We start from the raw sequence: 24109 nt of genomic DNA on the forward strand, positions 1-24109 counted from the left end.
CCACTGCTTTACCGCAACTCACGGGCCACGGCTCATCAAAGGCCATATTGCCAACCGACGGGGCCGATTGATTCCACATCAGACGCGGAAAAGAGCGGCAAAAATTATAGTTATATTTGCATGATGCAATCGTGTTGTCGGTGCGACATCGCCGTCAGCTAACTTTGCAGATCATAAAAGGCACAGCAGGGCGCATCCCGCACGCTGCAGCAACCCCAGCTGCCCCGCCCCCACCGGGATACGGCAGCATACGGAAAAGGACGCGCCTCCTCCATTCACTTGCACGATCAGAGTAGTGACGAAGCAGATGTAGTGAAGCTGATGCCCCTGGTCCATGCAGACATGGTAACACATGGCCAAAATTACTCAGGGTCAGATGACGGTGATGACAAGACTTCAGTGAAGCTTGAAATATGACAAATTGATGATGAACAAATGTCTCCTGTATGTATAGAAGCACCACTAGCATGTACAGTGTTACAAAAAAAGAAAAAGAAAAAACATTTACTCAGACGGGGTGTTTGGGAGAGGGGTGCTAAATTTTAGCACCCCCATTTTAGTCACTTTTAGCCCCTAGTGCTCCCAAACACCTAGGCTAAAATGGAGGGGCTAAATTTTAGCCCCCCATAATCCATTAGCCCTCCAAGAGGTGCTAAAATAGACTAAAGGGGCTAAAAGTGGTCCCCTAATCCTAAATTCCACCCCCTGCCCCCCTCTCTCTCCTCCCCGCACTCTCTCTCCACTCTCTCTCTCTCCCCGCACGCCGTCTCCGCTCAGCCCCGCCACCCGTCTCGCCGGCCCCGCCGCCTCCGTCAAGCCCCGCGCCTCCGCCGCGACCCGCCAGCCCCGCCACCGCCGCCTCCGCCTCGCCTCGCCGATCCCGCCCCCGCCGCCTTCCCTCCGCCGGGCTCCCATCCGCCTCCGCCGGGTCTTGCCGCCACCGCCGGGCCCCACCGCCTCCGCCGGGCTTCCCTCCGCCGGGTCTCGCCACCACCGTCGGGATCCCCTCTGTCGGGCCCCGCTGCCTCCGCCGGGCTCCCTTCCGCCGGGTCTCGCCGCCACCGCCCGGCTCCCCTCCGTCGGCCTCCTCTTCGCCGGGTCCCGCCGCCTCCGCCGGCCTCCTCGTCGCCGGGTTGTCACCGCCGCCGCCGCCGGATCCAAGCCTCCTCGAGGGTGAGCCTCGCGATGGCGCCTTGGGGAGGCCCTGACCTCCGTCGCCATTGCCACCCCCGCGGCCTCCTGTGATCCCGCCGCCTCCGGCCGTACCCGCCGCCTCCGCCCGCCCCTGTGGCCTCCGGCTCGCCCCCGCCTCCTCCGGCTGTACCCGCGGCCTCCGGCGAGCCCCGCCGCCTCCGCCCGCACCCGCAGCCTCTGCTGGCCCCACCGCCGCACCGGACGGGCCTCGGCAGCTCCTCCTCCGGCGAGGAAGCGAAGCTCGGCAGCGGCGTCCCGGCGCGAAGCCGCCGCCTCCTCCGGCTGCGGCGTGAGAAGCTTGGGGGCGGGGCGGCCGTGCCGTCGCCGCCTTCGTCGCCGCGGCGGGCATGGGGGAAAGGGTGGATGGTTGGTGGGTTTGATCGAGCAGATAGCAGAGATTAGGGGCGTGGGGAGGAGGGGAACGAGGACAGTCTGGTCATTTTGCACACTAGGTGCTAAAGTTTAGCCCTCCACCCAAACACCCCAAGGTGCTAAAATTTAGCCCTTTATTTGAGGGGACTTTAGGGCTAAAATTTAGCCCCTTCCTCCCAAACAGGGCCTCAGGCTTGCTTCCAAGTTCCAACAATTGATTATGGATAACGAGGTGAAACCGTGAAAGTGAAACTTGTGTTTACCACTCTGTTACCCATCTTCACCAGTTCCTCCATAATTATTTTTTGTTCACATGGTACGCAGATGGGGAATTCTTATGGAAATTTTCTCCTGTTTGTCTTCTCAGCTTGTATAGGTTGTAAGAGAAAATGTTGCTATAGCTTCTCTTGCGAATTACCAAAAAAGTAAAAACCTATCTAAGGCTGTTGATTACTTGGTTTGAGCCTAGCTCGTAATTTGGGACCATTCATTCAATAAGCCTTTCTGCTTCCAATATTGTCTTTGTTTCACCAAATATTCCAGAGACATGTAGAAAAGGAGCAAACAAATCACATGGTATCCAAAGTTATCTGATGCTGTGCATACTGCACCCAAAAGTTCAAATGAGAGATAACAAGCAATGCTTTGAACATTCTCTACTAGTTGAAATATGGAAGGCACACAAACAGTACTAGGTTCAGGCACAACATCAATGATGACTCAAGTGACATTCATCTGCTCAAAGATTAAACACGACTAAGAAATAAATATGAAACACACCACAAAAGCGCACCTGGGATTTATATTGGCAAAGTCGACCAAGTTACTTTCACTGAGATTGAGGTGAACTCAAACATTACTTGTCGACCTGCACATCCATGTTGGTTTGCTTCAAAGGAAATATAGCGTTCAACACCATCTCTGGAGCCATTTTGTCCTACTCTGAACTTCAAATGCATCCAGGTATCCATCACTACAGCAACCACATATCTTCTTAAGCTACATGGCTCGCCAATATCACCATGAAAGTCGAATTTCTTCATATTAGTCATTGATGGAAACAAACGAACTGAGAGACAAATGGAAACTGTTCTGCAGTTCTGATATGACAACTTCTATAGTGGCCTCAACTGCTCTGTAAATGAGGGCTAAAGTGATATCAACCGCACCATAATCACCTTTAATGAGATTTGTGAATGGCCAGCAAGGTGCGCCTAGTTCGCAATAGCCTACTGCTCCGTCAATTAGCTGAAGATCATCTTCTTCTTGATCTCCATTTTTTATCCTCATGTCAAACTCAAATAGCACAGATGCACACAGTGAGATGGCTCGTTTAGGGCCAGTCATTTCAATGAGAGAACCCTACAAGATTATTACGGTTACTATTCGGTAGCTCCTCAAAGAAAAGTGAATTATCTAAAACTAGCTACTTAGCTTTCTACTCTAAAAAAAGGTAATTTGAGTTTTCCTATAAACATAAGTTGGTTGCACATGAAATCGCCAAGAAGTATATTTTCCAGTCATAACACCAAAGGTGTACTAAAACAGATACTTACGCAAATAACTGGGAAAAAACTGCAACAATAACAACAAACTAATCCTATGTTTCATTTGTTAAGTAATAACTAAGTGCATCGAAAACAAAATTGAAAACTAAATAATAAAATATTTGTTTTATATACCAACATGCATTTAAATGGTTACAGCATTCCACCCTTCATCCCAACTTATAACTTATTTATGGAAAATCGTGTAGTATACCATCAGATTTTAACGCAATTGTTCCATGCATACGATGATACTGTTTTATATTGTAGAATGAACATAATACTTAATACAATAGCACATAAGTACAGATGCACACCTGTTGCATTAAAATGGGCTCATCCCTGCTTCGATTCACAATATAATTAAGCAATGAATCACAATAATCCCGCACTGCTATGTAACCATATAATTGTACTGAACCTCTGTTGATGGGGATTTTAGCCAACTTTAATGAGAAATTTGCATCATGCGACTTGGTGAATGCAAAATGCACTTTTCTCAAGTAGGCTGACAATTTGTAGGCTCAGACAACGCCATTGGCTCCAACTGAGCTTCACGATTATTAAATATAAGATTGGAACAAATAATTAATGCATTAGAAAATACTTTAAACCATTGTGTAACCAAAAGTCTCAAGTCATGCATGCCAAAATGTTTAGTAAAACCTCTAGTAGGAGTCACAATTCATGTCTAGATGCAAAAAAATCACATAAACAACATCCATTCTTACTATTACATACACACTCTGCTAAACCAGCTATCATAGATTACCTAGCCTTTCTTTTCTCTATTCGGTGCTTGTATACACAAGTGGCAATATTGTATATGCATCCCTTATATGGTAGAGCCAATTATTCGGCTTTTTTTTAACTGACAAGCTCGTGATAATAAAATGTTCTTATTTGATGAACTACACCTCTCAGATTATGTAACTTCATAAACTAAATAATACAATCGTGCAGCTTTAGGAGTGACCACAGCAAAGCTTCTCATAGCGCAACGGTAGAGCGACAAAACTCCAGGCTTCAGTGAGCCCTCGTAACCAGCCTGGGATCGAAGCCAAGGTACTCTTCTTTAAGATGAAATCAGAGGCCCCTCTAGTTGAGTTTTTTTATTATTACTTTATTAGGAATGACCACACTTGCTCAAGAGAACTCAACACTTAACTTATTAAACTTTGGTACTGGATACTTCAACTTTTTTGGTGGCCACCATACCACCCTCTATTAAAAAATTCATAGCCAATGCTTATGATAGCTTAAAGCCTTTTGGGCTTCATGACTTACGGTTAGTTTATGAGTGAAAGGCATCTAGATTTATAGGACTGTAAGTTAGTTTCAAGATCCTAACCATACCTAAGTCGTCAAAAAGTTTCTATCCTGACAATTCAGATGAAATATGGATTGTTCTAGTGAAATATCTTACTCAAACTATTTCACACAAGATCTCTAGAAAATTTCAAATATACATTTGCATATTTCTACACAAAATAATGCAACTATTACCTATAGTTTCTTACATAACTATAACAATGCACAAAGTATCCTAACAGTGAAATGGACCAAATTACAAAAGAGATTTGTATAACTTACTCTCACAACGGTCTGTAATACGATATTGTGTTAGAAAGCCATGGTTTCTTTTGTATATAAACCCATCACGGTGACTTGTGTTCTCAATGATGCACGCGGGCCAAACATCATCTTCAGGATGGCTACCAGTGACCTCCTCGATTGCCCCACTTGGCTTTGCCCTATCCATCCCTTGGCTGACGGCAAAATGTTCGTCTGGAGTATAATTTGTGGTGTAGAGAGGGTGGTGCCATGGCTTATTCCACTTCTTATCACTTTTTAATCCCATGCTTCTTGTCATGATCCAGGATCCACAAGAAAACCCTTATCACCAAAGGGGTATAAAATGGTAAGTCCTAGCAGTCAGGTCAATAAAGATATAGACTATCATCTGTCAGGATTGAACTTGTAATAGTACTGTTCTGCACCCCCTCGGACTCTAAAAATCGTACTGTTCTGCAAGTTTGGTTTCCAATTCTGATACTATATTAAATCTAAAAAATAATAACTTCCAATAAATATGAATTCCTGCCTTCAATGTAAGAACAATAATACTTCTCCCAATAAGAATTAAGCTCAGCCAAAACTCAAAGTTGACCCTAATCCAGGTAAATAAAAATCGCCACAAGCATGATTCTGATTATACATGTACGGAAGTAACCAACAGAAGGGGAAAAGCACACCGGGAAACACGATCCAAATGCCGCCATAAGTGGTGCATCTAAACTCCCAAGTGCTGGAGGCCACCAGCGAGACGGAGAAGAGGCGATGGAATGCGAGGAGAGGCCGAGAGGGCACAAAGTGTGGCTGGGGAGCGGCGGCGCGGTAGAGCTGGAAAACCGCCAACAATTGGCCGGTCGATTGGACGGTGGGGACTGATGAGACCAGGGGAAATTAGAAGGTGGATACCTTCTGCTAAACTTTAGCACCTGTCACATCAAATGTTTGAATACTAATCAGAAGTATTAAATATAGTCTAATTATAAAAATGATTGCACGGATGGAGTCTAATTCGCGAGATGAATGTATTAAGCCTAATTAGTTCATGATTTGACAATGCGGTGCTACAGTAACCATTTGCTAATGATGGATTAATTAGTCTTAATAGATTCGTCTCACGAATTAGACTTCATTTGTGCAATTACATCTGTGCAATTAGTTTTATAATTAGCTCATGTCCTCATAATTAGCATCCAAACATCCAATATGACCCGTTAAAGTTTAGCATCTTGTATCAAATATCTTTTTAGATTTGGAGAAGGGTGTTTTCCCCCTATGCGCTACGCACGCAGTATCCGGTCCGGGTTTGCCCGTTGCCCGTATGGCCACATATCACGTGGCCCGGCGGCGCGCACAGCCACAGCGGGAGGAGACCGTACATAAGGGATCAGGCCGACGAGTCGCGGGATTCTGTATGGCTTCCGGAAGCCCGTAGAGTTTGAGATTAGCATCTGTCAGGCATAAGCAGAGGAAGGAACTCATTCGGTTCGACAGAGTCAAGACAGAGCAATCCGGCGGCCTTTACAGCGTTTCAGCGACTTTGCGGATGCCGTCCGTCCATCATCCGACGTCTGTCATCCATTCACCTCGCTGGAGCTGTTTACTTCTATTTGCAGACGTGGAACAGTTACCCAGCTGTAAAAGCTATTTTACATTCAGTTAATCCTAGAACTTGTTATTTAGCTGCAGTCAGCGGTCTGTAAGGGGATATCGAAGATCTGAAACCCTAATATTATCTCTAGAGTAGCAGTAGCAGTAGTAATCGCGGCCACCATGGTTGGTGTATGTATATGAACTTGGTTATCTATCGAGTACTGCTGTTGATTTCTCTGAAACCCTTGTTCTTCCTGTTCGTCCTTGGTTTGATTTCCCGTTTTCCCTTCTCCATTCCGATTGGGATCCCTCTGATCCTGACAGTATCTTTGTTGTGTGGAAACGGCGTGCCAGGTTTCAGCTACTTGTCATTTGGTTGGGTTGCTCTCCCTATTTTCATGGCGGCACCCAGAAATCAGGTTTCACACATCGATGAGATTTGCAGCTCTAGTGCATACACAATACGTCAGAAGAATGACAGTTCGATTACGAGGAATCACCATTCCATTCCTATATGCAGAGCAGAGGGCCAATCATGGAAACTGCTAACCCACTCACATGACAGACAAGTGAAGATTTACCAATCCATGTCCCTAAACCGATGCATGCTTAAAATGCCCGCATGGGCCAGCGAGCCAGACCGAAAATTCATTTCAATCCATAGGATCAGCATTCAACACCATCACAACAGACAAATGAAGATTCCGGTATGAGACCACATCATATCGGACTGAGCAGTTTGATCAGAGATCAGCCAACAACAACACCAGATACTACAAGAACCAATGAGCACTACATAGGTATACGCTGAGGCTCACCACGCCAAGTAGATTTTATTCCATTTTGCAGCGAAGTAGAGTAAAAAAAAAGCAAGAAAAAGGTACCATCCGTTCTGCATAGTTATCAAGCACAACAAAACTGAAGATCAAATGGACTCTGTGCATAAGTTTCTTCAACATGACGACATCCAATAGATCCAGACAATGAGACAAGTTCTGAGAGAACTGGAAGCAATATTGTACAGCTAGCATTGATTTGGTATTACTTGAAGCACTGCAACGGACAGACATTTCACTATCAGTTATAACACACACGAGGAATGAGCGAACGGTATGATATGAGTATATGACACTAAAACACAATAAGCAATAAGAAAATTTTTCTGTATAATACTTTTAGCATCATGGTAACGAGTTTCCATTCCCTTCTCTGATAAGCTAACAACCCAAATTTGTAGGTCCGATTATGACCCCGTTTGGAACTGCGTTGCCCGCTCGGTGCGGCAGCCGGCCGCCAAAAATCCCACCGAACGGGCTGCAGCGCCCGTGCGGTAGCGCCCCGCACCGCCTCCTCCTACGGGACCTCCCTCCGGGAGTCCTGCTGATCAACTGTAATCTAATACAGTTATCATCACAGTTCAGCACTTTAGCGTATAATTTGTTAAGAAAAGATTTTCACCTTAACGCAGCGAAGTGGTGCTCATCCACTAACAAGATGGTCTAAACATCTGAAGATCTATACCTGCATGATGTAAGCAAGGCTGAGTACACACAATATTTATAATTATATGCATTTCAGGATATGGATAAGGAAAGAGGTTTACATGTATAATCCTAAGCTTAAAACATCTCTCATATGCAAGGTGAATTTAGAAAGGTGAGTCTCTCTAAAAAGGTATTTTGGAATTAAACATGTTTATGGCCATATATATGTCCAACAAACTCCAATTCTTATGGATCTCGCACTGAGCTATGGCGAACAAGGTGGACCGATCCGCGTCGTACTTAAATGCATAATCACCAAAGCTAGTAAAAGAGGAATGCAAGTAAAGTGTCGTATATGCTTTGAGAAATATTTGCATCCTTATTTGTTCGACTTAGCACCACAAGGAACATTACCATCTCGATTCCAGTGACCTCGAAACGAATGTACGATTCTAGCGACCTTAGTGATCCTATGCACTTCAACTCTATTCCAAACATGCATGATATTACAACTCTATATGGAATTAAAGGTCAGCTTGGCCGGGTTAATTCTAAATCTTTTGGAGATGATAATTTTTTCGAAAAGACTGCACGAGTTTTCGGAAAACACGGTAGCCAAGTTCTTGATGCCAAAAAGAGCGCGGGGAGAGCCCTGCACCGACCTTCCGGGGCGCAGTGCCACCTCGGAGAGGTTGATGCACTCAGCAATGGTGTTGCGGATGCGATCAAGCCTCGCGATTAGATCGGAAGGCGTGGGTGGGTGGGTTGCCGCGGAAGGTGTGGGTGGGCGGGTTGCCTCAAGATGGCAACGGGTAGAAAATACCCGCAAACCCGTGGATATGAAACCCGATGGGCATGGATATGGGTCTAACTCTGTGCCCGCGGGCACGGGCGCGAGCGTGACCCTAGACCCAACGGATATTTGCTCACGGGCGTGAAAAAATGATATCCGCACCCGCAAACCCGCCAGACCCGCTCCAATGACTGACATGTGGCCCCAACCGCAATACCATGTATATAAACTCAGAGTCTAGGGTTTCATTTCTACGGTTCTCCCTCTGCTCGCCGCAACGAGTCACTCCCGTCCTGACCTCCCCCCGTCCGTGAGACCGTGACCCCGTCCCCCATCTCCCCCCGCCCGACTCCTGATCCATTCCAGCGCTGCCCCTTGCCACCGCCTGCGCCGCCCCTTCCCGCCGCCCCTTGCCACCGCCTACGCCGTCCCTTCCCGCCGCCAGCCGACCCCGGACGCCCGAATCCGCTGCCATCTCCCCCAGCGCCGCCAGCCAGCACTGAATCCAGCACCTCCCGAGTCCCGAATCCACCGCCAGCCAGCGCCTCCCGGAGGACCTGATCCGCCCGTCGCCAATACCCCACTGCCCCTTCCCGCCGTCGTTCGGCCCCGGAGGACCGGATCCTCCCGTTGCCCCGTCCGCCAGTGCCGGTCCGCCGGTTGCCAGTGCCCTGTCCACCGGTCACCGGTGCCTAGGTAGCTTATATGTTCTGATAATCTGGACTTAAAAGTAAGTCTCATGGTAGTTATGTTTTGATCTTATTGTTGCTGTTGTTGTATGAAGGAACTGCAAAGGTTCAAAAAGAAAAGGAAGGAATTGCAAGCTCTTCTTTTCCATGGGCAATTGTTCACTTTCTTCTGTATTATTTGTCTATGTGGAAGATGGCTAAATCATGGCAACTGCAAAACTGAACATGATTGGATTTCTGTTAAACTGTTAATGTGTGTAAGACTTATTTATTTGCTTGGTTAGACCTTTATCTAATGGTTTTTATCTCTTGCTTGATGGTTGTCTAACATGGTGAAAAACTAGAATTGAGAGTTGTATTTTTGTGTTGCCTGATGGTTTTTGTCTCTTGCCTTACTGTTGTATAAATGCTATGCGGGTACACAGGCATGCCCACAGGCATGCGCTATCCGCGGATAGCGGGCACGGGCACGATTTTCTGCTCGTGGCAGATAGCGGGTGCGGGCGCAGGCATGATTTTTTGCTTGCGGGTATGGATACCTGGATCTTGTATCCGCGCGGATTTTACCCGTTGCCATCTTTAGGGTTCCCGCGAGGATGTGTGGAACCCTCTCTGAGAGAGAGATCGTCGACCTGTTGAGCAAGCGACGTGATGATCCTCGGGTGAAGACCTTGCTCCGTTGAAGCAAATCCGACGGATGCCGAGCTGGCGGCGGACGCCGAGTTGGTGAAGGAGGCGGTGGAGTCGGAGTCCATCGGTATGCTCCCGAAGCGGAGCTGGATCAGACTAGCGAGGAAGTCATTCATGCTCTCGGGGAAGATGACGTTCGAACGGGATTGTAACGACCTAGATTTAAATCAGCTGAGTTTAATCTTAAGATAAGTTTCCTGATCTGGTCAACTCAAACTCCTTTAGTCATTATGGCTAAGTGTGGAAAATCAGTCTGATCTCACGCCTTAGGGCGGACTTATCCTTGGTAAGTTGAGCTGAGCGTCCAGAAATTCCTTTATGGAAGTTGGAGAACGAAGTCCCTGCTACAACTTTGTTAATTGGACCTTGGTCCAATTCATTTACAGAACTCCCAAAATCTGCCGTTCAAATCAGCCCTGACCTATGAAACCCAGCAAACCGCCGTTTTTCTCTAAGTCCCGAAACCAGTGTTCCTCCAAACTTTAGAGCTTTGGATCTCCGAATCCGCTACGTTTTTGGACTCAGTCCAATTACAAGAGTTGGGCCTTGGCCTAAGTTCTATAACTCTTGTTAAGGCAGTCGAAGTGGTGCAGTTCGGAAATTAGGAGAGCAAGAGACTGGAAGATGGACCCAGAAAAGGATCATGCAGATCTATTGGGCAAAGAGCGCCAGAGCACGCGTGCGCCCTGTTTCAGAGCCCCGCCACCGCGTGGCGTGACCTCACCGGCGAGCGCCGCCTCGCCCAGTCACCAGCCGCGACAAGTTGGATCAGCGCGCCTCTTCCCAATCGCGCGCAGAAGAGCCCTGCAGACTCTCCGCCTCGTCTCGTCTTGCCTGAGACCTTGCCAGCCACGCCAGGCGCCCTGCCGCCGCTGCGACCGAAGATTAGCCGCTGCCGCGCCAGTCCGCCTCGCTTCCCGCGCGCATCTCCTCACCAGGGGCCGTGCCCCAACGCCTTCCGGCTTTTCCGTTGTACCTCAGTCGCGCTGCCCATGCGCGCGCCCCGCGATGATACCGTCTTCGCCAACCACCACGCAAGCAGTGACAACTCTTTTCCCCTGCCTCGCTAGTAGCATGCCACGGCAAAGCCGCTAGTCCCGCGCTTGATAGCGTCGCTGCTCGCCCTGTCACCTCGCCTACAGCGCCCTCGCCTGCAGTACCCTTTCCTCCCTCCTATCCGCCGATACCGAGTCGCCGCAACCAATCCGTCGCTTGACGCGACCACACACGCGCTCGACCTCGCCAATCCTTCCGTTCGGCAAAACCGCACCTGTGTAGCACTGTCTTCAGTGCCCAATACCGTAAGACCCTGTCCCCGGAGCTCCACTTCGCCGGCCAATGGAGACACCGACCAATCGCTGCCACGGCAGAGCACTCCATTCTCTCTCGATCTTATCCTTGCGCCGCTCGAACTCCTTCACTTCCGCACAGCTATAAAAAGGGGTACCGAAGCCTCTTACCGGAGTTCCCTTTGCCACCACCGCCCTTGATTGCTCGTTCTTCTCCAGCGCACTCGTCACCGCACACTCCTCTGTTTCGTACCCAAGCGCTGCCACATAAGCTCTTTGAGGAACTCCCCCTCTCCGCTCAACACCCGCCTTTCCAACCCTACCAGCCGCTTGCTTCCTTCGCGTTGTGCTAGAGCATGCTTGTTGCCCTCAAGAAGTGCCGCCGCCGCCAAAAACTTAGCGCCTTTCGTCGTTCCGCCTAAGCTTGCTTCTTCCCAACCCCAAGTTTTCGTCGGTAGGACCAAAGGTAAGCTGCCGACCCCTTTTCGTTTCGCCCAACCCCTGTCCATTTCACCCAACCCCTATGTGTTTCGCCCGACCCTTGTCCGCCTCACCCGACAGCTCGGCTGCATCCTTTTCTTCTGACTAAGGGTATCTTTTTAAAATTTCACGGACTTCTCTGTGTTAAGTCTGAGAACCCCGGTACAGTTATTCCTTAGGTCTAAGGGTTAGATCGTAAGTTTTTCCCGATCCGACTCTTTTATCTTGTTCTAAATCAACAGAAGCTTGAGAAATACATCTTAAATCATGGAAAAATCAGAAAAATGTGAAATCACTTGGGTTCGAATCCTCTTTCTGAGTAGAATCCAATAAAATGGGTTTCACACCTTTCCTGTAATTTTGCTACAGTTTTTGGACTAAACCTTGCAAGTGTTGTTGAAATAACCATCTTAGTGTCTAACCCTTGCATTTGCATTCCGTGTAGAGCTAAACCTCGCTGATGGCACGTACGAGCTGCACCCGGTGCCGGAAGATGGAGTTGTAGCCGAGCTGCCACCTGCAGGAGCTGAAGCCAAGAACGCCGAAGATCAGTTCGCTCCCACCCCGCTCGAAGGCAAGCCCCGGAGCATCACCCAGTCTTTCTAAACTGCGCATGCCTTCATTTGAATGTATGTGCATTTACGTTACAGGAGTTGTTTGAAACCATAGATACATGACTTAGTTCCCTTGATCTGAACACTAGTATGATAGTCCGAGTAGTTGCAGTGCTTAACAGGACTCGGTAAAAGTCGAGTGATTCCCTGTCACTCGCAAGTTATAGGAGTTGTTTGTTCTCCTTGTCACCACTATAAGGACGGTGGACGGGGCAAGGCCTTGTGAACTATTTTGGTGCTCGGTGGATTGCCTCGTCTGTCTACATAAAATTTGATTAAGGTCGGAAAGTGTTGGTGTACGTGATCAAGTGTTTGAAAGTACTAATCTCATACCTAGTATGGGATGGGGAAACCTAGTACCTGATTGAATTAGGGCGTGGCTTATACCCCTGCTGTCCCTGGAACGAGGTTCCCATGGTGCATCATGTGGGTGCAAGTGCGGTCACAGTACGGTAAGAGGTCGGGACTGTGGAGCATTGCATGCCAAGGGAAGTTTGGACCTGACACGCGCCTGGGAATTGATGGGGACGGCCGACATAGGAAGCGACCCTCTGTGGTGCGCGGATGTCGTGAGATTAGGTTCGCCATGCATGGTTAAGAAATTCGAATCGATTCGTCTGCCTCTCACAGTTTGGGACTGCTTGATCACTATGCTACACTGAGTAAAGATGGAACATGATGATGATGTGAACCTTGATGCTTGTTCTTAAAATTGTTTGGAAACTATGTTGGCTTAGCATAAGTTGCTAATGTAGACTGGTTAATGAATTTAGAACCTAAGCTAAAATATTGAAAGTAAGGACCTATAGTCGCTTTTGGCAAAAACAAACCCCTCAGCCAAATTGTTCTTAAAATTGTTTGGAAACTATGTTGGCTTAGCATAAGTTGCTAATGTAGACTGATTAATGAATTTAGAACCTGAGCTAAAATATTGAAAGTAAGGACCTACCGTAGTCGCTTTTGGCAAAAACAAACCCCTCAGCCAAAGAGCCTTGCATGTCTAGAAGTTGGTGGAGTAGATCCCACCAGTCGGTTAAGTCTTGTTGAGCTTAGCAGCTCAGCCTTGCTTGTGGCACATCTTTCAGGTGATGTTGAAGCTCCTGAGTTTGCTGCTGTTGGCACTTGGCCTCCCCAGTTTCCTCCTGGGTGGACGGTCGAGTGGGATCCCTCCTCGGACGGCGAGGATAGGGACCAGTGATGTCAGGATCGGCCTCATCCGTGACATCCGACCCCGGCGCTAGCTCCCGCTGGTTTATCTTTTCCGTTGTTTATGAACTCTGTAAAACTTTGAGGAATTTTGAACCTGAGTTGAAAAATTAATGTATTTGTTTAAGTTGGATGATCTGTTGTATTCTCTGAAACCACTCACCTTGGTGTGAGCTCTGCTAATCCGGTCCTGTAAAGTGGTTCTATCGGATGAAATCCGACGGACTGCCGAGTTAACTTGGTTAAAGCAGAAGACCGCGTGTCACGCGACTTATTGTGCTTTAGCTAAGCTAATCTGAGCGGTTCCGCCTCAGGGATGCCATCAAGCTCGTTGGGTAGGATCTCACGATCACCCCTACCTGACGCACCAACTGTCGGATTTAGTAACCGGCGGTCCACCAGGGGGTTACCCAAGTGGTCGGGCGGGCTATATGTCAGGGTCGACTAGTATCCTGATCGATGGGGACCGTGATAACCACGACCCCAATTAATGATATTTTGCTACGTCGTGTTGTTCTTAGTTTGGAAGTAAAACCTAAGGTTCACGGCCATTTTCTTTGTTCAATACGTTGATCTGAGAATGAGCTATGACGGTGACAAACACGGTGGACCAATCCGCGTCGCACTGTTCCTACGGAACGGAATAGTAGGATCGTATTTATAGGGACCGTGCCATCCTTGCGAAAAGGAAGGTGAATAGCTAAAGAAGGCAAGTGTAGGAGCGCACGCGCTTAAATAACTAGTGGTTAACCGCCATTAGATGTGTCCATCTTGACCTTCTCAAGGACCAGTGATTTTTGGATATTTCTTTCGCCGATTACTGCGGAAGAATTATTTTCCTCCAAGCACTCCACGATTCTTAGGCTGACAGGTGTGTCCATGACGACTGGGCCGGGGGACTTAACCACCCCTAATTTCCTTGCCATGTGTCACTAGCTTAACCAGCGGAAGAAACAGACGCTGCCAAAGAGCTTATATATATAAATGGCAAACACTCCGATTAAGCAGTTGACAAGGTTTGCTGCAACTGTGACCACGAGAGGCGTTCGCCGGCCACACCTCGCGCGACACCATCGCGACCAGCGAATCTGTCGGGTCGCGCGGCTATGTGTGAATCCTCCTCTCTGGTACGTGCATGCGCATGCAGTTCGCACAGCACATCGATTTGATCTTCTCCCTCACCACACAAGTTTTCCATGACCAGATGCCGCCGTCCCCGTCACCGCCGCGGCCGCCGGGGCAGCCACCGGAGTACAAGCACTTCTGCCGAGTATGCAACAAGGGGTTCACGTGCGGCAGCGCGCTCGGCGGCCACATGAGAGCCCACGGCGCCAGCGACGCCGACGGGTTCGGCGCCGACGACGACTCCCTCGGCGACGAGGCCTCCGCGCGGTGCCGCGCCTCGGAGGATCGGTGGGACGCGGTGGGGACATCGGCGACGCACGCGTACGCGCTCCGGGCGAATCCGAACCGGCTGATCAGGAGCTGCCAGGTGTGCAAGAACTGCGGGAAGGAATTCACGTCGTGGGAGCTTTTTCTTCAGCATGGCAAATGCAACTCCGAGGACGAGGGGGAAGAGTTGGCGGACGGGTGGGGCTCCATGCGTTCGTCGTCGCCTCCGTCTGACGCCGACGGCGAGGAGGATCCGGCTGTGGCGACCGCTTGGTCGAAAGGGAAGCGTTCCCGCCGTGTCAAATTGATGATCGGGGGAGAGGACCATTCATCCGTGGTGCCGTCTCGGCGGGACACGTCCAGAGAGGAGGAAGATCTCGCCAATTGCCTTGTCATGCTCTCGTCCTCCAACGTTAAGCAACCAACCGTCGTCGTCGAGACTGGTCAGGAGGAGCCGTGTGCCTCGGCTGCAAAAGAGGGTGATGGAGGACCACCACTACAATTGCAGCCAATCTCATTTTTCGTGCCAGCTTCAGAGCCAGTTGTGGCATTGCCCTCAGCGGTGGCGGTGACACCCCAGTACATCTCGCCCGCATCACGCAATGTGTTCGAGTGCAAAGCCTGCAAGAAGGTGTTCACCTCGCACCAAGCTCTCGGCGGGCACCGGGCCAGCCATAAAAAAGTAAAGGGTTGTTTTGCCGCTAAGTTTGAGAGCAAAGCGAATGAGCCAACGCGTCTCTTAGTCACCGGTGATCCCAACAATGTCACTGGCAAGCGAGCCACTGTGGATGAAACCAATGCAGGCGTAAGCACGGATGCTAAGGCAAGTGTTTACACTGCTACCACTAATGCTGACACCAATGCAGGGACAAGCGAGGCAGCGGCATCACTGTCCATGGCCATCGGACACAATCCACCCGTCACCATGCTCACCACCGCATCATCATGTAAGAAGAACACCAAGATGCACGAATGCTCAGTGTGCCACCGCTTGTTCACCTCCGGGCAGGCGCTCGGAGGTCACAAGCGATGCCACTGGCTCACCTCGAGCACGGCGGACCCCTGCAACACGGTGGCTAACATGATCCCACCCCTAACCGAAGACCTCGTCGGTGTAGTCCGGCACCAGCTGTCCCTCCGACCTATGGTGGACGCGCCGGAGCCGGTGCTCGACCTCACCATGGCAGCGATCCCATCAGGACTAGCTGCTGCCACGGCGCGACCCGAGGCCGGAGGCAACTCTTTCCGACTCGACGCGTTAGCGCCGGTACACTTACAGCCATTGGCCGTCGCAGTGCCTAGCACCGCCAGCCACCGGAAGAAGACTACAGCTACAAGCAGCCACCACGGCATCGACACGGTGGCAGAGGAGGACGAGGCCGACAGCACCACAGCCAAGAGAGCTAAGCTTAGCGACCTCAAGGACGTGGTGAGCATGGACGGGGAGCCAACGGGGCCGTGGCTGCAGGTTGGCATTGGCGGTTCCTCGTCGGCCGGAGGTGATGACAAGAGCCGGGAGTCATCTATTAATTAATTAAACACTTAGTACCGTACATACTATTCTATTAACTACTAACTCTAACCCAGAGCATGCATGTGTAATCTGTGAGTATATTGTTCCCGTTGTGTAAGTGATTTATTTTTCTTTTATGAATCATCAGTCTACTTACAGCATTGCATGGAAACAAGATTTCTAAACGACGAAACCTACACCGTAGATTATTCGCCCACGTTGTCTCAAACTCTTATCTGAGCCATCCGATCTCGCAGTGTTGTTTTCACTTTCCACCTCCTCCGTCGTCCTCGGGAGGCTCCACATTGCATAGTCAAGCTGCAATGTACGATACAAAAGACAACTAAAAGCTACGGAGTACAGTCCTAGTATCATCTGGATTAGTGGGCAGACTACTACTCCTTCGGTCCCAAATTACAATTCGTTTTGATATTTCTAAATACATAAATTTTGCTATGTATCTAAACATAATGTATATCTAGATGCACATGTAAAGTTATATATTAAAAAAATCAAAACGAATACAAAAATCAAAACGAACAATAATTTGAGACGGAGGGAATATTAAACTTTGGACTTAGCACTAGCGCGACACCCAAAATGGCACGAGTGAGCAGACAACTCCAACTGAAAGCTGCTTATACAGCTGCAATAGTTATGCGTTTTCCATCAATTTCTGAACGGCGAGTACATTGTTCGGAGTGTAGACTCGAGTGAACAGACAACTCCAACTGAAAGCTGCTTATACAGCTGCCATCGTTATGCGTTTTCCATTAATTTCTGAACGGCGAGTACATTGCTTGGAGTAGACTAGTACTAGGTACAAGTCGATAAAGTAATAAAATAGAAAGAAAAATTTAATAAAAAAACATTACGTTGCCGGGATTCGAACCCGGGTCTGGGTATAAGTCGATAAAGTAATTAAATAGAAAGGAAAAATGTAATAAAAAAAACTTTCCGTTGCCAGGACTCAAACCCAGGTCTCTCAGGTGAGAGCCAAATATCCTAACCAGCTAGACTGCAATGGATTTCTGCCAAAAGCATTCAACTATAGTGGTATCTCAAATCTGCAGATAAGTTCGAAAACAAAATATAAATACGTATCAGATTGGAGCTAGTAACCAATCCCAGCGTGGCAGTACTAAAAAAAGGATGCTCGCCCAACTCAAGTGCATGTGCTGCATTTTCCTTCCATTTTGTAAATGGCCGAGTGCATCGCTTGGAGTAGACTGGTATTAGTGCGAGCTTATCTGCTGCTACTATGCTGCCTGAAGCCTTAAACATCGTGATCCCACAGCGTTCTGCCTGCTGCAACGCTGGCGTGCGCAAGCCAGCCCAGGCGCCCTTGACGCCCCGTGATCCGGTGGCTTGCTGCCCAGTTGCCACTCGCTGTTGCGAAACTGTAACGCGCGTTTGTTGCTCGGTGCGCGCGCGTCGCGCGGCGGGCCGGGTGACCATGGCTGGGGTGACCCCGAGACCGTCACCGCTGGACCGGCCCATTTGATGCTGGCTTCATCACCCGACCCAATAACTCTTGGCGGTTTTGGCCCGTCATTGTCGGACATTCAACAGCAGCATGTTTTCAATCGTATAATCAATCGTATGGAGTAGTGCTCTGCTTGTTATTCGGCCCACTCTAGACGAGCTCAGAACCTCAGAGAGTATGCTGCACAATCTTCAGCAGGCTACCGTTGTTCGCGCCTGCCGCCCCGTAACCTGACGGCGAGCTCCATTGTCGGCAGAGGACTCGCATCCGTTGAGCCAAGCAACGCATGGCTAGTAACGTACTAACGGCGATTCTCTCTCTTAAACAGTTAAATCTTATTTTATTAAATACGCCGTAGCCGGCAGCTGTACAGCAACAGGAGAACAATAGCTGTTGGTCCTAAAAAAAAAACACCCAAGCTAGTAGTAATTGTACACTTTTACTCCCGTGGCGATCTCCATTCGCGTGTAGTCCGACGAGACGACAGACGGAATTACAAACGGTGCCAGCTTTACATCCACAAATCATAATGAATTCGAAATTATAAGCGCATCGGATGGTAATTCTTACAAAAAAAAACACTCCCGATACGGGCATCCGCAGAAGAAGGACATCAGGAAAATGACAGGCCAAAACGAGAGGGGGTGAAAGCACAAGTGCCGCTCCTGGCCCATGCATGAATGAATGACCTCATCACTTGCCCCAAGCTTGAAGATCGTGCTCTCGGTGGCTGCTAGCGAGGGTGTTCGTCCAGCCCGTCTGGCCCTTCCGGGTTAGGGTGTTCGTCCGGACGGGGGTGTTGGTCCAGCCTGTTCAGGTTCGAACCCTGAGATTGGATCTAGATGCTTCACTGGAGTCTTTTCCCAATTGCGCTCAGATTAATCCTAAGTTCACTAGCGTGTACACACGTGTGCACGTTAGTGGTATTGCATGTTTCTGTGTTTCTGTGCATTGGGGGTTTAGACCTCCCAACCTCTTTTATAAGCGTGTGTATGGATGTGCACGTGTGTGTGGTGAGTGTGGAGTGCGTTGGCTGTTCGTCCTCGTACCATCTTGAAAAAAAACTTGCCCCAAGCTTTGCCTCGCTTTCCCGAGCCACAACCCAGCCCATCGAGGCACCGAGCCGTCTTCCGCGACGACTTGGCAGCGTACGAACCGAGTTGGAGCTGCGTGCGTGCCGAATTAATACCCCGTCCGCAGTTGTCCTGCATGTACGCCGCGGAGACGGCCCCATGTCATGGCGCCGTCGTCGACTGGCACCGGCATTCGTCGTTGTCGTTGCAACAGCCCGTGCTCGTAGTGGAAGCACCGTTCTGATCGTACACATCAACACATGGCTCGCTCAGTCGCCCACAGTCACAGGCTCTCAGCACAGTCGCGCGCATCGCATGATGATGATGACTTGATGAGGATGCTATAGCATGCTGCTGCTCCCGCGACGCTTGAGCAGGAACGCTGCCGGGGCGGTTAACTTTGGAAGAGTAGGTGTTTAGTGGGGTAATCATGCGAACCGGCGCGCACCTAATGCCAGGAAAATCTCTCAAAGCGGTTGGTTGGTTGGAATCGGAAAAGGGCCCGCCCTCCGTCGCAGGCGCGCAAAAGGCGCTTCCGTTCCACGTCGCCCCAGCCAGGCGGCGGCACGCTGAGCCCATGCTTTGCTCGCTCGCTTGCTACCCTCTCTCATCCCGGGCTTGTTTTTTTTTTTTCAAAAGAAAAGGATTTCACAGGAAGGAAACAAGTAGCACCGTGCCTTGCTTGGGTGGTAAAAATGGATGGAAATCGGTGCAAGTAAATTGGGGAGTAATTTCAGCAGCCGGGATGGAGAGAAATTACGGGGATGGGATAATGACATGCCTGCCTTTGGGAGTAAGCTACCACTGATCGGAGCAACTAATCAAGCGTTGCCAAAAGAAAAACCACCGTGATCTTTGATTCCCACAATCTCGCAACCGCCCGGCGGGTCATATAAACTAATCGGAAAAAAGGCGTAAAAACAGAGGATGCTGCTGCAGCGCGAGCGACGCTTGTGTGCCAGCCATCACAGCTAGATCCGATCCCATCGGCTTAATTTGACGCGTACTAATCCTGAATCCCTAATCGCTCGCCCAAGCTACACTCCACCGCCGTCGGCCACTACCATGCATGCCCTCTTGTTCTCTTCTCATCGCCCAACCCAACCTTGTTTGGATTTGTTGGCACCTACTCCTTGTCCCCATCCCCCTGCTCTGAACTCTTCTTCTCCAGCTGATCGATCTCCCAGTCTCTCTCTCTCTCTCTCACTCAACTCGCTGCACGTATGGCGCACCAGCACACGGCTGGATCGGAGCAAGTCAAGCAAAGCTGGGGGGCAACCGGCCAACCGCACTTCCCAGTCGTGATGCGAGTGGGATGGTGGCTTAACATGGAAAAAACCTAGGCCTATATTAAGCTACTCCAAATTAAGGGAATTGACAGCCATGGAGTGCAGACATCTCCCAAAAATTAAAGGCTCCCACTAATGCTCATAATTCCTGCATTGACAGTATAGACACCTCAAATTCACACATACTACTAGCTGTTTTCACAAAGTGGTAGAGTATATCTGACTATCTGTATATGGTTGGAAATGAATACTTAATTGTTGTCCAAAACTAACCATTGTGCAAGCAATGGATCCAAATCCCAAGACAAGGAAGAAATGGACCACCGGATACATTGCGCATCCTTCATACGAGCAACAATTAATTCGTGCAATTTACTCGACATTTGTACGTTTGTTTTAGATATCTTTTCTGAGGAGAGAAGGATTTTGAGAAGAATTTCCTGGATGCGTCACTTCATATATTGCTTTTTTAATGGCGTGCCACTACATATCTCTTCTCTGTACCTCTTAAAATTAAATCTCTAAAATTAATGTTTCGGCTACCCCAAAATATTGTTATCGTCTGAAAAATGCAATAATCTAGGATACGAGGAGCCACCCACAAAACAGAAAAATATTGGAGGAGAAGAAAAGGGAATAAATGTGGGGGAAGCTTGGCAGTTCCGCTACATCCTAACTCCCCCACGGAGGCAGGGGGGCAGTTCTCTCTCTCTCTCTCTCTCTCTCTCTCTCGTCGCCTCCGAAAGCTCGTATTTTTAGCTCTCCTGAGCTCTCTCCCTCATCAAGCTCTCCAAGCTCTCGCCATGGCCAAGAACACATGCAAGCTCTGCTCCCGCCGCTTCGCCAGCCCCCGCGCCCTCGCCGGCCACATGCGCGCCCACTCCATCGCCGCCGCCAAGTCTCAGATCTCCTCGGCGTCCTCGGCCTCGACCTCCATCGCGGCCGGCGGCGGCGGCGGCGTCGAAGACGACGCCGACGCCAAGAAGCCCAGCCCCATCCAGGGGCACGCTCTGCGGGAGAAGCCCAAGCGCCGCGTCCGCCTCGCCGAGTCCGACTTCTCGGATCGCGAGAGCGAGACGACGGACTACTACTCGCCGGACGCCAAGCGCTCGCACGACGGATCGGGGGACGCGGAGCCGGTGAGCTCGGTCTCCGACGGGGACACCCCGGTGGAGGACGTCGCGCTGTCCCTCATGATGCTCTCGCGCGACTCCTGGCCCGCGCCGCCGCCGCCGTCGTACTACTCCTACTACCGCGCCGACTCCGACGACGAGGGCGACGCCCGCCGCCCGGCGGTCGCGGCCGCAGCCGCCGCGGCGCAGAAGCGGACGCGGTACGAGTGCCCCGCGTGCAAGAAGGTGTTCCGATCGTACCAGGCCCTGGGGGGGCACCGCGCCAGCAACGTGCGCGGCGGCAGAGGCGGCTGCTGCGCGCCCCCGCTCAGCAACCCTCCGCCTCCCGCCCACCTGCGGCCATTGCCGGAATGCGACGGCGGGGAGGAGGACCCGACGAAGGCGCAGCCGCACGAGTGCCCCTACTGCTTCCGCTTGTTCCCGTCCGGGCAAGCTCTGGGGGGCCACAAGCGGTCCCACCTCTGCTCGGGCGCCGCCGCAGCAGCAGCCGCAGCACCAGGCGCCGATCCCCTCTCGGTCGCGACGAAGAGCCTGGGCTTCATTGATCTGAACCTACCGGCGCCCTTCGACGACGTGGAGCACTCCGCCGTGTCAGATCCCTTCCTCTCGCCGAAGCCAGCGGGTTCTTGAAAGCAAGCAGAGCAAGCAAGCAAGCCGGCCGCTTTTGTCTCGCTCGCCTTTCGGTTGATTCCAACGGGGACGATTCGACGATTCGAGCGAAGGATCAGAGGGAAAGAAAGAGTTACTGCTTAACGAAGCAGCAAGAAAGGTAAAGAAACTGATAAAAAAAGAGAGAGGAGACATCTTTGCTTGGGTTTGGGTAGTTCTTTTCTCCTAGTATTTGTTCGCATTGATTCAATCAGCTACAATATCCATCACCGTAGTCCTCCGTTTCCTTCTGTCTTTTTGTTTGTTTCATTCAAGCCATGGTAGATTGGGGCAGCTAGAGCTAACAGAGCTGAGCTAGTTCTTGAATTCTCATCTGGAATCATCAAGCGAGAAAAATATCCCGAAAAGGAGCTAGAGAAAAGAAAAGGGCAGGAAAACTCTAGCTGAACTGTTGCTTTCTGTTGCAGTCTCCAGCTGTGCTCGCTCCAACTGTCCATAGCAGGGGGAGCTTGGCATTGGCAAGCCACCAAGGCAAATCGCAGTCACTAGCCGGTAGCCAAAAAACACCAGCATCGGAATGGCGATACCAATGCAGGATCGATCGGCCTGGGCCTTCGTAGTTACATCCACATGCAGCTGCAGAAACTCTTGCTCTGCCTCGCTTCCTTTTGCTTCGGCCGTAGTGTTTCTGCTGGATGCTGCTGCCGCCCATCACCGCCACCTCTCGCCCCACCTGCAGCTGCATCTGCCGATGCATCCTTCCTTCACTCGCCTGCGGCCGGGAGCAGCAAAAAGGCCTGGAACAGTGGCGTACTGTGCCCCCAAGCCATTTTGCTCCCCATTCCTTTCTCTCCCTCTACTTCGTGGGCCCCACCGGCACGAGCGTGATGCGTATCCCAACAGATTGTCCGTGGCAATCAACTAATGAAACGGAATGCGGTTTTGAATTATGCGTATAAATACCATTATACGGGTGTATAAATACCTTGTGTATTACTATTGTAATAGTACTGCAGCTACGAGTATTGTGCAGGAATGTAGGATGTTGGTTGTGTTGGATAGATAGATGCGATCTATCCGACGAGTCGGTCAGACGCTTTCGATTTTACAGGAGCTGCTCTCCACGTTCGGCGGGAGGTGGTTATGTGCATGGCCCACCACTCGCGTCCACATGGCACCCGTCTCTCTCAAGCCATCGGCCCATCGACCCTTCTCTCTCCTACGATTGGTTTGCATCGGCCGGTCTCAGGTCACTAGGCCAGTGGTGGTCAGTCAGTAACGTCGGTTGTTTCAGGGCAACTCCAAAAGACCCTTCGAAACATCCCGAAATTTAGGAAGAAAATTGATAAACTGCTGCTCCAACAGCCCTCCCATTCCTCGCTGAAAAAATACGGCGACGCTAATCCCGACTCCCTCGCGACGCATTTTTCCACACGGCGTCTCCCCCAATCGCCCCCGAGGCACTCCTTTCCTAGCGCGATTGACCCTTTCCTGCGGAGAATTTCCTCTCATTTTGACCGCTCGCCAGTTGTGCGGCGGTGGTGGGCGGCAAGGTGTATCTTCTGGCTTCACAGCAATCACATATCCGGTCAGCCTCTGGCGATCGAGCTCAAGAACGCATCCGAACCTTCCTCACCTCGCGCTCAACCTCCACGACCCGCTTATTGGCCCGGCCGAGCTCCTCCCTGCTGGGGATTCGAGCTTCATCGCTTGCCATGTCCCCATCGCCTGGAGCTCCTATGCCAGCCAAATACTCCCAACTCCGGCCACCAAAACCCAATCATCGCCACGGGAAGCTCACACACTTTCTCCTCTACCCCCTCAACCACTCACCGCCCACTGTTGTGGCTTCCTGCACCGGGGATTGGAGATCCCCTTGCCAACGTTGCTGCTCAGCCCTTACCTCAACTCGCACGCCGCCAGCCTGGCTTCGGACAATACCCCTCGTGGGAACCATCAAAATGGATGCACCTCGCGTCACTGATGCTCAGCAGCATGGTCTCATCGTCGGCCAGCTTGTCGCCGACAAGGAAACCGGTGGTCAAGCCCATGCGCCGCCGTCTTGACCATGCGAACAAAAAACAGAGGGTG

At 50.4% G+C, this 24109-nt stretch overlaps 1 protein-coding gene and 1 pseudogene across 1 annotated transcript; one reads left to right on the forward strand and one right to left on the reverse strand.

The window, feature by feature from the left end:
* Positions 1-22: 22 nt before the first annotated feature.
* On the reverse strand, positions 23-4678 carry LOC117862923 (uncharacterized; annotated as a pseudogene).
* A 10049-nt stretch (positions 4679-14727) lies between these two features.
* Positions 14728-22466, forward strand: LOC117864799 (uncharacterized). The gene is made up of 2 exons (XM_072295331.1): positions 14728-16433; positions 20860-22466. Exons 1-2 carry the CDS (start codon positions 14728-14730, stop codon positions 22037-22039), a joined length of 2886 nt encoding a protein of 961 aa, XP_072151432.1. The 3' UTR covers positions 22040-22466.
* The last annotated feature ends 1643 nt before the right edge of the window (positions 22467-24109 follow it).

Source organism: Setaria viridis, chromosome 7, assembly GCF_005286985.2.
Source record: "Setaria viridis chromosome 7, Setaria_viridis_v4.0, whole genome shotgun sequence".
Lineage (NCBI taxonomy): Eukaryota > Viridiplantae > Streptophyta > Magnoliopsida > Poales > Poaceae > Setaria > Setaria viridis.

Excerpts from the sequence above, each read along its gene's own strand:
- LOC117864799 (XM_072295331.1), top strand. The coding sequence starts at position 14,728 with ATGCCGCCGTCCCCGTCACCGCCGCGGCCGCCGGGGCAGCCACCGGAG. Across the intron at positions 16,434-20,859 it reads GGTGATGACAAGAGCCGGGA|GATACGAGGAGCCACCCACA; the intron begins GTCATCTATTAA and ends GCAATAATCTAG.